Source organism: Pipra filicauda, unplaced genomic scaffold (assembly GCF_003945595.2).
Source record: "Pipra filicauda isolate LSUMZ 115617 unplaced genomic scaffold, ASM394559v2 scaffold163_size1657671_pilon, whole genome shotgun sequence".
NCBI classification, from domain to species: domain Eukaryota; kingdom Metazoa; phylum Chordata; class Aves; order Passeriformes; family Pipridae; genus Pipra; species Pipra filicauda.
The window spans coordinates 1,122,181-1,137,499 of record NW_024104140.1 but is presented as its reverse complement, the minus strand read 5'-3'; the positions used below and the strand labels follow the sequence as shown (position 1 = coordinate 1,137,499).

Here is a 15,319-nt window from a genome sequence, read left to right as displayed (position 1 = left end):
AGTAAACTTGGCATTGATAAAAAATAGATTTTGATCTTTCTAAATAATTACACTAAATTGTAATTAATGTTTCCTTATGATAGAAATAAACCTTACTTACAAACACAAAGGAATTTATACAATGGGAGCTAAAAATGGTTTTATGTAATTGGGATGGACAGAAATCTACTGATTTTTTAAAACATATCTAAACTACTTTTCAACTCGGACACTCAGTCCACGAGTCTCTAACAAGAACCTCTTTTCTGCCTTTTATCAAATTATAAATCAGCTATCTATCTATAACACCAAAACATCCTGCTTCAAGTTGTGATGAAATTTTGCATGGCCTTATAAATCACACTGTATCATTTACAATAATACCTGGGAACTTGTTTCAGATTTCTGCACTAGTTACAGATAATTATCTTCCTATTATTCTCAATTTGCTGGCAAAACATAATTATTAAAATATTGAAAAAAATTTCTAAGCAGGATAGACAAAAGGCTTTCTAATACTCTCTATTTGGACTGCTCAAGATAGAACGCTTACAGGCTGTTGACAATCTATTCTTTTGCTTATCAATTACCCTTTCAGTTGGACTCGCAAACCCTTTGCTTTTTCTCAGCTTTGAATTCTACGCTTTAACTGGGTGATACCAAACATTAACAAATCAAAATACTCTTCTTAACAACAACAACAAAAATATATGAAATTTACACAGACAATGATGTCTTCTGTCACTAGAGTCTAAACTTACTATTAAGTGTTAAAATCATTAAAATATACCAACAGAGTACTGTGCCAGTGAGTGTACTTCAGATTTTAGGAAACCGATGGGTGCAGCTTCAGTCTCTGGATATTGAAAGAGGAAAGAAACAGGTTTTTGTTGTAAGTGAAGACAAGCTTTGACATTATTGCAATGTCACGCCTGGCACCAAAAAGCTCTGCTGCAGGGATCCTGTCTGTTTATGACCCTGGGAGACGCTGGGCTTGGAGAAGGTCTGCTTTCCTAGACATTCCACATACTATTGTACTAGCACATACAATCTGCATCTAGGTCAATGAGTCATTCCTTATCTCGCTACTCATGTACAGTCATCCACTCTTGGAAGTTGGTTCTTTCTTTCCACCGCAAAACAGAAGATAAGATCTGCCACTTGGCATAGTCTGTTTGATATTTTCCTCCTGTCTGCTCCTATTTTTACCTTTTTAGCTATGTAAGTTAGGGCACTTGCATCTTTTGCCTCTCAGCCATGCCCCGAACCTACCCCCAAAATGATTTATGAATGCACTAAGCTAATTTCAACCTAATTTGACAATTGAGTAAACATGCAGAGGTTGAGTCTGGAGAAAAGATTCTGTCCATTGAGGCAAGAGACACCAGAAATACCACCATCTAGGGAATGTAGATATTCCTATTCATTGTGTATTAGAAAACTAACATGCAGAATTATAGGAAACACTGCCTGTTTTGTTCTGCTGTACACAGAATTATTTCTTACACCTTATTTCCAGAGAGCAAAACTAGGGTAACTATGTGTTTAAACTTGAAAACACTAACATGCAGTGCTCTTCTGCAACGGTAACAGATTCCATCATGGTGCATGGTCCATATGTCGCCAAAGTGATATTTGTGAGGAGATGCTGAGTAACAGAAACTGCACATCAAACCAATCTACAATTCAATAAGCTGGTGTTAAGCAGCAACTACAAAGAGTCCATCAATGGCTTGTGTACAAATTTTTGCATAAGACTAAACTGTTGCTCTTCAGAAAACTCTGCTTTACAGGTTCTACTAGCAACATTTTTCTCCTGTGCATTGACAACAGCTGCAGTGGCAGATCATTATACCACATGTGAGTTACAAATCGGTGACTACAAGATGCACTCACTATCAGAAAGACTATAACCTACCTCTCTAGCACATTTATTTCACACCATAAATTGCTGCTTCTGCTCACAGAGATCTGCGTGATGGAACACTTTGGAGAGATGATGGAAATCTTTGTTGAACAAAGACATTACTAATTTAACCCCATTTTTCCTTGGTAAAACAAACTGGATTAAATTGAATGTACTCTTTAATGTCTGCAAGAAAGGGTTCAATCTGCAGATTTATTTCTTAGTGTTATATGCCACTGTAGCCCTATGATAGTGTGCTTCTTGGGATGATGCTTCCTTAAAAGCAAAATCACGTGACAGACTGTTAGCATTAAAGCATCTGTGCTAAAAAAAAACTTGATGAATTGCAACCTAACAGATGATTTCTTCACATTGCAGGAACACGTAAATGAAGTAAACTGGGACAATGGAAAGACAACTTGAGGCTACCAGAATGGAAAACAGCACCTCTTCCTTCTTTATCATGGAAAGAAAGACACATGTGAAGATTAATAGGAAACAAGTCATGCTAGCTAAGCTGAGAAAGAGCTGCTCCTGCACCCCACAGAAGCTGAAGAACTTTGTTATGGATTTCTTTCCTGTTTTACGATGGCTTCCCAAGTACCAGTGCAAAGAATACATTTGGGGGGATATTATGTCTGGGTTAGTGATTGGGATCATTTTGGTGCCTCAAGCAATTGCATACTCACTGCTGGCAGGTCTGAAGCCCATTTATAGTCTTTACACGTCATTCTTCGCCAACATCATCTATTTCTTAATGGGCACATCCCGTCATGTATCAGTTGGCATTTTCAGCTTGATAAGCTTAATGGTAGGACAAGTTGTGGACCGAGAACTTCTCTTGGCTGGGTTTGACTTGAATGATGATGCCCCACCAGCCTTGGGTGATGGCTCTCTGCAGAATGACAGTCTGTCCAACACAACTGCCTTCAACCTTACAATTGCGGGGATAAATGCTGAGTGCGGGAAAGAATGCTACGCTATCGGCATTGCTACAGCCTTGACATTCATGGCTGGAGTGTATCAGGTAAGTGGTTGCTGCCATCCAGAGGCAAGGTATGAAGTTCCTAAAGCTTCTTTGTATGACCTAAGCTTTGGCTTGACCCTCTTTCAGTGAGAGATGCGGTATCAGTTCACTTGAATGTATGTGTACCTTGGACTGTTTTCTCCAGGAAGACTAACTGTATGCAACTCAGAGAAAGCATGAGACAGGCAGTTTTTCTTAGCTACTAGCAAGCACAGACAAAACAAGAGTCTTCTGCAAGACTATTAACACTGTTTTGATACTCTACTGCCTTTTGGCCTTGTTGCTTTCACAGGACCGTGACTCCCACTACAGGTCTTATCATGAGGGAAATTTCCAGGTAACTGTGTACTTCAACAACGAAGAAGTAATTCTGTTTCCCTCGATATTTTAACAAAGGTGCAGACATACTCATTCTACAGGTTCACAATGTGTGACTCAGTGTTTTGCTAGGGGGTGCTATGTTCTACCAAACTGCTGTGCAAAGATAATTCAAAAGCAGAAAGGACAAGAGGAGAAATAGATTGACTAGCCTACTTTTCAGATAATGGCTGTGCTGGACTCTTTGAGACTTGCCAACATGCTGCCCATCACAAGAATATCAAGAGAACACAGAAGGAAGCATCAGGAACATACTTAACCTATTAACTGTATATATATATGTATATATATATATATGAATTAAGAAAGAACTAGCTATCTCCCCGTTTACTAAGACATTTCAGATCACATTTATGAGAAAAAAAAATGCCCTTGTGAAGCTATATTTTCAAAGCCATCTAAGAAAGGAGAAGGAATTAGTTAGGGACAGTATCCTGAGATATGGGAGAGTCTGTGAGCACTTCTGCCACTTCTGACCTTAGGCATGCCACAAAGGCTGTCTGTGCTCCACTTTCCCTTCTGTTCACCAGCCTAAAATTAAAAGCTGTTTAATACAACACCTAAAGTAGGGATCTTACTTGTTGTCACTCAAGTTCTGTTTACAGCACAAAGGCTGTACATTTTAACTTTATTCACTTTAAGACAGAAAAAGAGAAAATTTGCTTTAGTATAACAGAAGCATTTTGGATCCACTACTCTTTTCCATAAGAAACAAAATTCAGACAAGCCACTTCAGTGGAGTCACCTCAGACCAGTGTTTGACTGACCCTGTCTCAAACTCCTCATTCACCTCTTGGGTTTGTAGGGTCCCACAACAGTAAAGGGAATCACATGTTTTAAAAGCAGACTGGAAACAATAAGGGATAATTCCTGTTTTAAGACTGAAATAGCCAAATGCTATCGGCCTCCAGCTAGTTCTCTCCCATCTGTGCTTAATTATTTGCAGCAACAGTTACAGCTCATGTATTTTTTTCTTTTCTTTTTCTGTGTTTCCTCAGGTTCTAATGGGGATTTTCCGTCTGGGTTTTGTATCTATGTACCTATCTGAGTCGGTACTAGACGGCTTTGCAACCGGTGCTTCCTTAACCATTTTAACAGCTCAAGTGAAATATCTGATTGGAATAAAAATTCCACGTAGCCAAGGGCATGGGATGCTTGTTATTACCTGGATTAACATTTTCCGGAACATTTCTCAGGCCAACCTTTGTGATGTCATCACAAGTGCCATTTGTATCGTGGTGCTGGTCACTGCGAAGGAACTGGGAGATCGGTATAAGCACAAACTGAAATTTCCTCTTCCCACAGAGCTGGTAGTTATTGTTGTGGCAACACTGGTGTCACACTACGGGAAGTTAAATGAAGTCTATGCATCCAGTGTTTCTGGAGCTATTCCAACAGGATTTATTCCTCCAGAGGTACCACAGTTCAACTTAATGCTCCGAGTCGCCGTAGATGCTTTGCCTCTTGCCCTAGTCAGTTTTGCCTTCACTGTGTCCCTTTCCGAAATGTGTGCAAAGAAATATGCTTACACCATCCGAGCCAATCAGGAGATGTTTGCTGTGGGGTTCTGCAACATCATTCCTTCTTTTTTCCACTCTTTTGCAACCAGTGCAGCTCTGGCAAAAACCCTCGTCAAAACATCTACAGGTTGCCAGACTCAAGTCTCTGGAGTAATTAGTGCAATGGTGGTTTTGCTGGTGCTGCTCTTCCTGGCACCTCTCTTCTACTCCTTGCAGAAGTGTGTCCTGGCTTGTATCATTATTGTCAGCCTCCGAGGAGCCCTGAGGAAGTTCAGAGATGTGCCAGCACGGTACCACGTGAATAAGGTGGACACGCTTGTTTGGGTCATTACTGTGTCTGCCTCTGCCTTGGTCAGCACAGAAATAGGGCTGTTGGTTGGCATGGTTTTCTCCATGTTATGCATTGTTGTTCGGACACAGCGGCCACGGACAGCCCTGCTTGGTCAGATCCAAGACACAGGCTTTTATGAGGATGACTTAGAATATGAAAATCTCACTACTGTTCCAAAGGTCAAAATATTTCGTTTTGAGGGTCCACTTTACTATGCAAATAAAAACTATTTCCTAAAGTCTCTGTACAGATTGACCAACTTAGATCCTAACCTAGAAGCTGCTAGAAGGAAGAAATATGAGAAGAAGGAAAAGCAGCATCTGCAAAAGGGAAATCACAGAACTGCTAATGGACTGGGCATCGGAGAAACCACTTTGCAACTAGTTCCTAAGCAAATTGATTTCCAAGCCCTTGTTGTAGATTGCTCTTCCATCTCATTTTTGGACACCACTGGAGTTAATACCCTAAAGGAAATCCTGAAAGACTACAAGAACTTAAACATTTCTGTTCTCCTGGCTTGCTGCAATCCCTCAGTGATAGACTCTCTGAAAAGAGGAGGTTACTTTGGAGGAGATTTTGGAAGTATGCAGGAAATGCTGTTCTACAGTATACATAATGCTGTGCTGTTTGCAAAAGACCAAAAGCTTCCAGCAGATTGCTCAGTTTAACCCTATGGCTTCCTTGACAATTCACCACAAAAGCAACAGATGCAGTGGGGCAATTTGTAACAGGTAAATTATCAGACACACTATTGGCTGTGTACAAGCCATTCTTCCCTGAAGAGCTCCACTGTTTGTCAGATGCCATGCAGAACAGCCACTGAGGATGCAGTCCAGGACAAGCATGGAACAGGTCAGATTATCACCTGCACCTTCACTTTAAAATGCGGGTGACGTGCAGTAAGGAATTTTGGGATTGGCTTGTCCCTTGTACCATGATCGTTTATGACCCAACATGTATGTCATGAGACTGTTGTGCTCATGGTCAGCCCAGTGTCACCTGGCTCTCCCAGGGGTTTAATGACCGGTTTGTGTTAAGAGGGTTAAGCCATTCCCATGAAAATGCAATCAATCCAGCATCCTGGACATGTAATGGTTTAAATTCTGGCTTGCAAGGCCCTGCCCTTTCCATCATTCCAGATGTGCTCCTAAACAACTCCCACTGTTTGCACACAAATAAAATGTATAAAATATTGTGGAATGTAGCATGTCTCTCCTCCTCGATTACACAGGCTTAATAACATAACCTGCCACAGGAGAAGAAATTGTGATTCATCACAGGTTCCTCTCAAAACGACCATTTCCAAAAATTGCTGCTGGAGCTGCTTGTTTTATTAGCTTAAATCTGTGGTAATTAGTTGCTGAAGGCTGCGATACCCCTAATGATGCCAGAAGAAACATGCTTGACGCAAGATTTCGTAACTAGTAAGAGGATAAACAGGATTAGGGAAAACTAATGGCTTTAACTTACAGTCACACAACTACCCAGGTAGCTGTACCACTGTCCTGTAAAAATAAGTTGCCTCTGGTGGGCAGATGCAACTCTAATTCAGGGATACATAAGGATCACCAAACATAAAACCTCAGAACCGTGACGCAGTACGTCACCTTCTTCCTACAAATGCCTGCCTGGGTTCAAAGAAAAATAGGAGCAAATAGGGTAGGGTGGGAAGGTAAATCTGTGAGTTGCCTACAAGGGGATTGTTAGGTCAGTCAGAACTGCCTGGCTGGTCTTCTCTGATGCAATGCTAATGAAGTATTACAAGTAACATACCTGGGCCAAGTAAAGGGAGCAACGCTTTGTAACTTGTGATCCTCGTATGTTGGAAAAATTCCACCACTGTTTGTACATACTACAGATGTTGTGGGGTTTTGTTTGTTTTGCTTTGTTTTTTTTTTCCTCCTATCATATTAGTCTTTGATTTGAGGTCCACTAGACCATGTTTTCCAGGTCTAGTCACCTTCTATAATAATTTACCTTAACTGCTGTTCACTGTGCTTTATGTCGTATGATACTGCCAGTGTCAGTTGTTTTGTTATATATGCATATTCTTTTTATTACAAATAAGCATAGCTTTGGATTTTGATTTTAACGCAGTTAGTACACAGTGTTCTGGCTCATGGCACAGGCAGAATGTCCTCCACTCAAGTTTATAATTACCTGCACAAAAGGTAGGAAAGCTGCCCTGTCTCTCTCATTAATCATGGCTGGTTCATACAGCACCAAGCACAGAAGGAAATTCTATCACAGCTGTGCCTCTTACAATTAGCAGACTCTAGAAACAGAGTCCATGTAGAAGCTCTAGAAACAGAGCTTCCAAGTATGCAGAAGCTATTTCTTTGCCGTGACATTAAAAAAAAAAAGAAGTCAGGTCAACACAATATGTCACTTGCTTGTTTCAACTTTTTAGATCTCTGAAAGAAAGAACACTCAAACTGAGGCTCTTCAGGTGCCCCAAGCACTGTCTGGCTCTCAAGAACAAGCATTTTGTTAAAGGAAAAGTAGTGCTTTACCAAAAGATAAAAAAATAAATTCAAAAAAATACAAAATGTCTTCACGGGGATTGAGAATAGCACAGTATTAGCTGATTCAATACTGACATTTGCATGAACTCATTACTGTTAAGAAGACCAGAGCAGTAAAACCTGCCAGAAATGTCACAAGATTAAAGGATTGATCATTGGCAGCATTTTCATGTCATCAAACAATTCACCTACATTATTATTTAAACTGCTGACTTGGTATGCCTAGATTTTCTGTTCTAAAAAGAAATGAGCAGAGCCCAAGGAAAAAAATATTGCTTTGTGTAACCATTCTTTGATCAGGAAATACCTCTTTTAAGGTCCTGCTTGAGGCAAGCATGAGGAGTTAATACCACACAGTATCAATACAGACACTCTTAGGCTGCTGTGCCAAAACAAGCTGTCGTTCGAAGTCAAATAAAACATCCTAGCAATCCAGACATTTTTTAGCTTTATGGATCAATCCACCAATCCAGAACATAAAGAAAAAAATTGCAAAAGATACCCTTAACTCTAGATTAATCTCATTTTAAAAGAGAAAAAAAAAGAGGTTCTAATGGAAGGTGTATTCTTGCAACAGTCTCCAGAGAAAAATGAAGAGAGGTTGAGAAATTAAGAGTCAGAAGTCTCTTTTTCATCATATTTATTGTAGGAATGGTACAAAAGGATACCTAAGCTAAGAAACTTGGCTACACGTAAGAGAGAGTAAGCTTTAGGACTTTTACTACAAAGAAAGAAACTATTGATCAGAAGAAACCATAGAAACAATTTTCTGGTTTGGGTTTACTAGCAGAACTGGCTCACAATCAAGCTGTGTTGGACAATGTCAAACACAGCAGGGAAACAACTTCAGTGCTACGCTGTAGGGATGTTGGGAGACTCTGAATTATTTCTAAGGAGTATGTAAAAGTTAATTTAAAAAGCAAACCTTTTTCTAGCACATTTATGTTTGCTAAACTGTGTTATACCAAGATGAAGGACATGAAGACTGAAAATTAACAAAAACTGCTGATTCTCTTCTCTCCCAATCTACCAGAGATTAAGTATGGTGACTTGCAGAGGAGCTGGGGATGGTCTTGTAATTCCGACTATGTTAATATTAATACTGTTGAAATAAAGATTGTTATATGCCTTTTAGGAAATGTTATATGCTTCATATAGAATGACTGTATTTTTGTTCACTGTGATGCCTTGTGATTTATCATGTATCATGTATCAAACAGATTTTAGTACTGCTACATAAGAACAGAAAAGGGTTCTTAACTTGTGGACTGTGTGTGTCCCTTAGAGCTGGGCAAGGAGTTAGGAATCTTCAGCTCAAACTGTCCTGTTGACTAGTGCAGCATGGCAAGAATGTGTGGTTTAGGTGTCAAAACAGCTCTGTTTATTGGCACTGGTAACTAACAACCTGGGAACTGCCCAGTCCCTGAAAAACATCTTGGGTTTCCCAATAATCATGAATACTTCTACACCACAAGACCAAGAGACAAATGTGTGCTTTTGGCTGGAAAATAAAACTAGCAGTTCTTTGAAAACAGTTTATCTTGTGGTATCCTTTCACAGGTGGTGAAATAATGGGCTAACTCAGAATAAAGAAAAAGATAAAGAGGTGGGCTTCCTGTACTAGAAAATGGTTAAAATGAAGGGATGCACTTGGCATTGGGGGATTAGAAGACATAATGAGAAAGACCACTACAGAAGTGAGAAGGGGAAGGTGGCAGTCTTTTATTTGAGCACATCTGCTTCTCGGGAGAAACATTTATGACCCCTTTTTGATGATGGCACAACTGTGAGCAAAAGCAAAGCCTCTATCTGTTAGGACTCCACAGAGGTAGTACCTCCGAGTCCTCTGTTTTCTCTAAGTGTTCCTCTTCAGTCAAGCGCCCATTTTCACATTCCATGAAGTCTTCTCTACTCACTGATCCCACGACATAACACAGTTCCGCTGCTGGAGGTTTCTCACTCAAAACTTCTACATCCTTCTGGAAACCACTGGTTCAGGAAGAAAACTGCACACGCGCAAAATTCGGCGTCAGGACTGGACCTCTCCTTCTCCTACTTGCATTCCTGCCCATTGCTTTTTTCAATTCCAATGTTTGTCTGCACGCTCCATGCTCTGTCCCTTTCCAAATCACTGCTGACACTCAGACCACTGGTTGTCCTTCCACAACTCAAATGTCTCCTTGCCTTTGACAAATGCACATTTTTTTTGCAAAATGAAGAGTTTTAAGCCTGGTTCTAAACAGTAGCAAAGTTTCTAATCACCACATGTCAAGTCTGGGCTAAATATCAAGGATAGTGGGTTAGAATCCTACCCTTGAGGAAGTACCCAGCTTTGCTGGGGACTTCCTGATTGACTGCTAAATTTCCATGCTCCTAGAATTCTAATTGTGCGAAGGATTGTACCCCACTTTGAAAGATTCAGTGCCTCACTTCCCAAAAAGGCTGAGCAGAATCCATGACAGATGCATTCCTTTCCCTCATTTGGAAAGCCCAATTCAACACATGGCACAGCTAAGACAGGCTGCCAGGTAGGATTCTGGGTTCCGACTGTAGATGTGTCTATTTTCTTTTCGAAGGTACTCACAGATTCTTCCTAAGTCAGATGGTTACAGAAACCTGAAAGACCCAAGCCATCTCTCAGGAGAAACTTCTGAGATCCAAGACAGGGACCCCAGCAGTGGTGAGCACTGGTAGTTGCCCTTGCCCCTGGATCACTGCAAGAGTACAAATCCCACAGTACAATAAGAGAGGGAGACACAGTAGAGGAAAGGGTGTTCACTGGAAACTTCCACAGGGAAAGATGAGCGCGAGGAGCTCTGTTACCTGCTATTCTCACAGATGGACTAACATACAGAGGCCACTCTGGGCTACAGATACAACACTTATCTCTGTGCAGGGCTTCTCATCACCTTCCCAAAAAATCTACATACACAAGCACATCCTAATAACAAGGAAGAAAACTTCTGTTCCTAATACACACTTTCAAACATGTAACTCTTTTGCTCACATCCCTTTTCCACAGTTGCTTCCTCTTGTTTCCTCTCCTTCCCCTTGTTGCTTCCCAAAAATGATAAATTCCCATTGTCCTGCATCGGGATAGCACATGCCACAGTAATGTGGATTGTAAATATGCTCAGCAACAGTCTGAGCCAGGCAAAACTTTAAGAGCTATTACAACTTTTGATGGGGTTTTTATGTTTTGTCTTCCCTCACAGACCCTGCTCCAGGCATTGTATTTGGTTATTTCCACTGGGCATATTGGTACGAGTGCGAAACTTGAAAGGTAACGAATTCCAACGTTGTCCTCTCAAAGTCTGACATGTATTTCCCTAGAACTAGAAATGCTATCTGCATATGAATCCTTTTGGAAGAGGGTATTAACTGGTATTACCCGAATTCATCATTTTAGTTGTCACTACCTGTCAACTGATGCAGTGCACAGGTGGGTTCAGGATGCAAAAAGTAACTTCCAAGTTAGGTAGAAGGAAGATAGAAATAGTAGTAAAATAGTGGCAGTTTTCATTTGGATCTCTCAGTAAATCAGGCTTGTATCAATCTTCATGGGACTTTTTTTGCTGTATCATGTCTCCTAAATTAAAGGACTAAAAAGTAAGCCATCTTTCTAGTTCCTCAGCTTCTCAACAGAAGCTCCCTGTTTCTCAATCTCATAAAACCTCAAAATAATTCCCATCTGTTGGAACATAACTGACTTCCAAGGAAGCAAAGACATGCCCAGCTTGCAAGTAGACAAAGATAAATATCAAAGTGAGCACCCGTTGGATCTTTTAAGTTTTCCTAGACTTTGACTTGAGGTGTTTGCTTACCTAAGAGCAACTAATTCCAGTAACCAGTGAATTCGAACTTGTTCAATGCCACCATGTGGAACAGAAGAAACGTAGGCAAGGTTCAGCTCTTGGTCTTTGCTCAGGTCAAACAGGTCAGCACGGCTGTGAGGTAAAGGAGGGCTTCAGGAAAAGAGGGACAGAAAAGAAACAACACATTGCAACATTAAGTAACAGCACCACTGGGTATGCAAAGATGCCTATGCTAAGTCCCTACACCAACTGCAAGATCCCACTCAGCATGAGGAGCACTGTCTGACATGAGGTGAAAGCAAAACGCAGTTGCAGCTTATTTGGGGCTAACTGGCTATACATGGGGTTTGCCAAAGCAGAACACAAGTTGGGTGTATCTCATTGGCACGCTCACAGGAAAGCGTTACAGGCAGTCATTACTGCACAGACAGCAATCTCAGGCAGCAGTGGCCCTAGGAAACCATACAGCGGCAGTCACCCTGTTTGAGTACCTAATGATAAGGGAGCTCAGTGTCTCTTAGGCTCTGGAATGGAAGTCAGACTTGCTGACGTCTGTAGTATGGAAACTATGGGCTTGACCTTCATGCAATGACATCAATTCGTGCTCTGCTGTGGAAGCTACACTTGTTAGAAGCAGAATTAGATGCTCAGAGCCTTCATATTCTTCAGCCATGTTCAACTCAGCCCTAAGCATAAGGAAGCACGGTAACATGTGGCTTGAGGTTCCCATGCTTGATGCTGAAAGCAGCTTAACAGGCTCACAGCTACACAGCCACAATCATGCTAACGTGACTGCTGCCTGTTTATTCCATTGAAATCAACATTACACTGCAGCAAACTTCTGTTGTCCCTATCTCCACCAATAAATAGCTGCAAGATGGAAGTCAGAAACTTAGAATGCTGCACGGTTCACTAGGTTTGGTCATCCTTGGGGACTTCCACTAAGCCTCCTGGTAATGTGTACATTCTGAATGGTAAAGCATTTGCATTACAGGAAGGATAAAACAGCACTGCCCCTAAGGCTTGGTAAAATACTTCCACATGTTTTCACACTGCAGCAAGAGATGACTTGTGCTCTAACTGCACACTGTATATTATCTGTTTAAGTCAAAAACCAATCCAGTTTATGCTTTGTCTGTTGTGTTCTGTCTCCTATGATGTGTGGACTACACTTGTGCTGACTGCAACTGTGCTGGGTAGAGTCATACTGTCATCCTTTCCTCCTCTGTACCCCTCCACTTATTCATCCCACCACCAAGGACTCTGTGGAATGAACCTGCTACTATATAACCAATCTGTGCACAAAGGGAGAAAAGCCTGACCCCACCTGAACAAGAACCTGACACAACTGAGATACTGCCTATCTATTACCACACCTCCTGCATCCTTATCTGAAAGTGTGTCTTGACACACAACACATCCTCTTAATAGGGCTTAACACAATTCAGCCTGTATACGTGAGCCCCCTCTGCAATTTTCTCATCATAAAAGGCACTTAAAAACCATCTCCATAACATTGCTTCAAGTCACACAAGGGAGACTGAGAAGTTACTGGCTCTACTCTTACTAAAAATCTATGAGCCATTTGGGTACTTTTAATTGTTCCAGTGGATGACAACAGTGTTAACTACCAGATTATGAAAGCGTGCTCTACTACTACTCTGAAATTCAAACTGGCTTCAGTTCAACAGTGGCAAAGTTGGAAAGTCACAGAGCACTCACATATTTTTGCTTAGTCCGCGCTGAATAAACACTCTGAAACTCAGACTCTGCTAGAGAGAAATCTAGCAGAAACCAAGATTAGACACAAAAGAGAGCTGACAGAATAGTGGGTTTTGTTAGTGGTGATATCGGTATGATATCAGTATCTGTCCTTTCCTTTTCCGAGTGCAAAGTGCCCATCCAAGAGAACCTCAAGCCTTGCTCCCAGGCTTTATCAGCTGCTGATCCACAGCCGTGCCCTCGTCCAGCTGTCTGAAACTGCGACACAGAAAAGAAGCTTTAACAGCTGGAACCCAGTTGTGCCACTGTGTGAGCTTTCAAGGGAACTTGAGAAATACCACTGATGGCCAAGTGTTATAACTGAATAGCTGCTGACCCATGGAGAGCCTCTGCTGCTGCTCCTCTGCCTTTCCCTCACATGCCTTTCGTGTTTGCAGCTTTCCAAAGGTTTTCACACAACTAAAATCATGGGTGCAGTTTAAATGAGCTACACATACTATTTTTAAGGCAGGTTTTCATTAATGTTTCCTAACATTGCAAGCAAAAATTAAAAGAAAAAAATGAAACAAAAAAAAGCAAAAAAAAAAAAAAAAAGCAGGAAAACTCAAACATCTGTCTTAATCAGAATGTATTTTAGGTCCTGTTCTGTTTTCCCAACAACCTGGAAAATGAAAAAAAAAGTTGCAACTTTTGACTTGGGGTACCTTTATGCTTTATACAAAAAGAAAAAGGACACAAATTCCTTTTTTCCAAAGCACATGCTGCTGATTCCATCCCTACTGCAACTCTTTTCCATACATGTGTTATTTAATCCACTGCACACCTAAACTGAGGAGGTCATAATCCGTTTAGAGTAAGATACAAGCATGGCAGCAGAATGTTCCACCTCTTGCTTTCAAGCCTGCTAGAAGCCTACATGTATCCGACAAAACCTGAAGGCTAACCCTAACCCAGTTAGCTCAGCAAGACTGGGCTTTCTCCAAGAATCAAATCACTACCAGGATACAGGGCGGCGGCGATGACATTTTTTTCATGGTCCCAGCCATCCCCCTGACTTAGGGCAACCAGACTCGCCAGCCGCATCAGGAATATGGTGCACCTGGAAAGTGTTTGTCAAGAGGAACAAACTCCTAGAAATATCAGTCTTTTGTCTGATAGACCCAGAACTATCAGAAGCTTTGCCTGGGCCTATTTAGAGGCCGTGGCAATGGAAACACTGAAAAGTAAAGGAAACGAGTTCAGAGTATCAACATATGCGCTGTGCTGGGGTAAGAGGAAGGTCTTCGCGTGTTCGAGGGGGCAATGAAGCAACTCGGCGAGGGAATGTCGCCCGGGCCTATTTTTTTGGCCAGTTCACACTAACTGGCCACATCCCACATTCTGCTCTACACTGGTGGAGCTAGTGCAGCAGAAGCTGAGCAGCGAGGGGCAGCGAGGCCCCCTGACCCCACGGCAGCAGGCTCGGGAGAGCCTCGGTTCCTCCTGGAAGGCAGAGTCCGCACGCCCCGGGGATCGAGAGGGCGGGAGGCAGCCGAGGCGAGAGCCCCGGCGGAGGGGCCCAGGGCCAGGCCGTGCGCGCTTACCAGAAGCCAGTGCTCCTCCAAAAGTGCTGCAGGGGCCGCTCGGCCCGCCGGGCATCCACGTACACCTCGTACGCCGGGGAGCCCGCGCCCAGCGGCACCAGCAGCAGCCACAGCAGCGGCCCCATGGCGGCGGGACGGCGGCGGGGCCCGCCGAGCGCCACCGGCGCCCGCTGCCGACGCGCCAGGGCACGCCCCGGGGCCGAGCGGCGCCCGCCCCCCGGAGCCCCGCGGCCTCGCTGCCTGCGGCGTTGCTCGCCGCCCCGCACGGCCGCGGCCGCTGTCCCGGCGCCGCCGGCCCACCGGGACGCTCCCGCCCGGAGGATGCCGCGGGGCGGGCGGGCGGGCGGGCGGCGGCGGCTGCGCTTCCCCCGCGCCCCACGCGAGGGCAGCGCACACCGCCGGCACCGCGCCCGCGGCGAAGGGCGGCGTGGCGGGAGCGGGACGGCCTCCCTTCCCCGGAAGGGCCTGTGGGCGGGATCCAGAGCGTGTCAGCTGCTGGAGGCTGAGCGTGCTTGTTGATCTCAGAACGGCGG

At 43.1% G+C, this 15,319-nt stretch overlaps 2 protein-coding genes across 12 annotated transcripts in view; one reads left to right on the top strand and one right to left on the bottom strand.

The window, feature by feature from the left end:
- Nucleotides 1-9,200, top strand: part of SLC26A1 (solute carrier family 26 member 1) — a 36,912-nt gene extending 27,712 nt beyond the window's left edge. For 9 of the 11 annotated variants that reach the window (XM_039379305.1, XM_039379301.1, XM_039379300.1 and 6 more), the window contains 2 exons: nt 2,264-2,912; nt 4,289-9,200. In XM_039379305.1, coding sequence (XP_039235239.1) covers nt 2,292-2,912; nt 4,289-5,809 — 2,142 coding nt within the window. In that variant the 5' untranslated portion in view covers nt 2,264-2,291 and the 3' untranslated portion in view covers nt 5,810-9,200. Of the gene's footprint in view, nt 1-1,572; nt 1,840-2,263; nt 2,913-4,288 lie in introns of all 11 variants that reach the window. The other 2 variants (XM_039379304.1, XM_039379303.1) reach the window with 2 other exon arrangements.
- The window catches only part of IDUA (alpha-L-iduronidase), a 45,801-nt gene extending 30,690 nt beyond the window's left edge, over nt 1-15,111 (bottom strand). Inside the window, exons 1-2 of the mRNA XM_027745251.2 lie at nt 14,787-15,111; nt 11,491-11,631 (exon numbers count right to left, since the gene is read on the bottom strand). Coding sequence (XP_027601052.1) covers nt 11,491-11,631; nt 14,787-14,911 — 266 coding nt within the window. The 5' untranslated portion in view covers nt 14,912-15,111. The remainder of the gene's footprint in view (nt 1-11,490; nt 11,632-14,786) is intronic.
- Between the last annotated feature and the right edge of the window lie 208 nt (nt 15,112-15,319).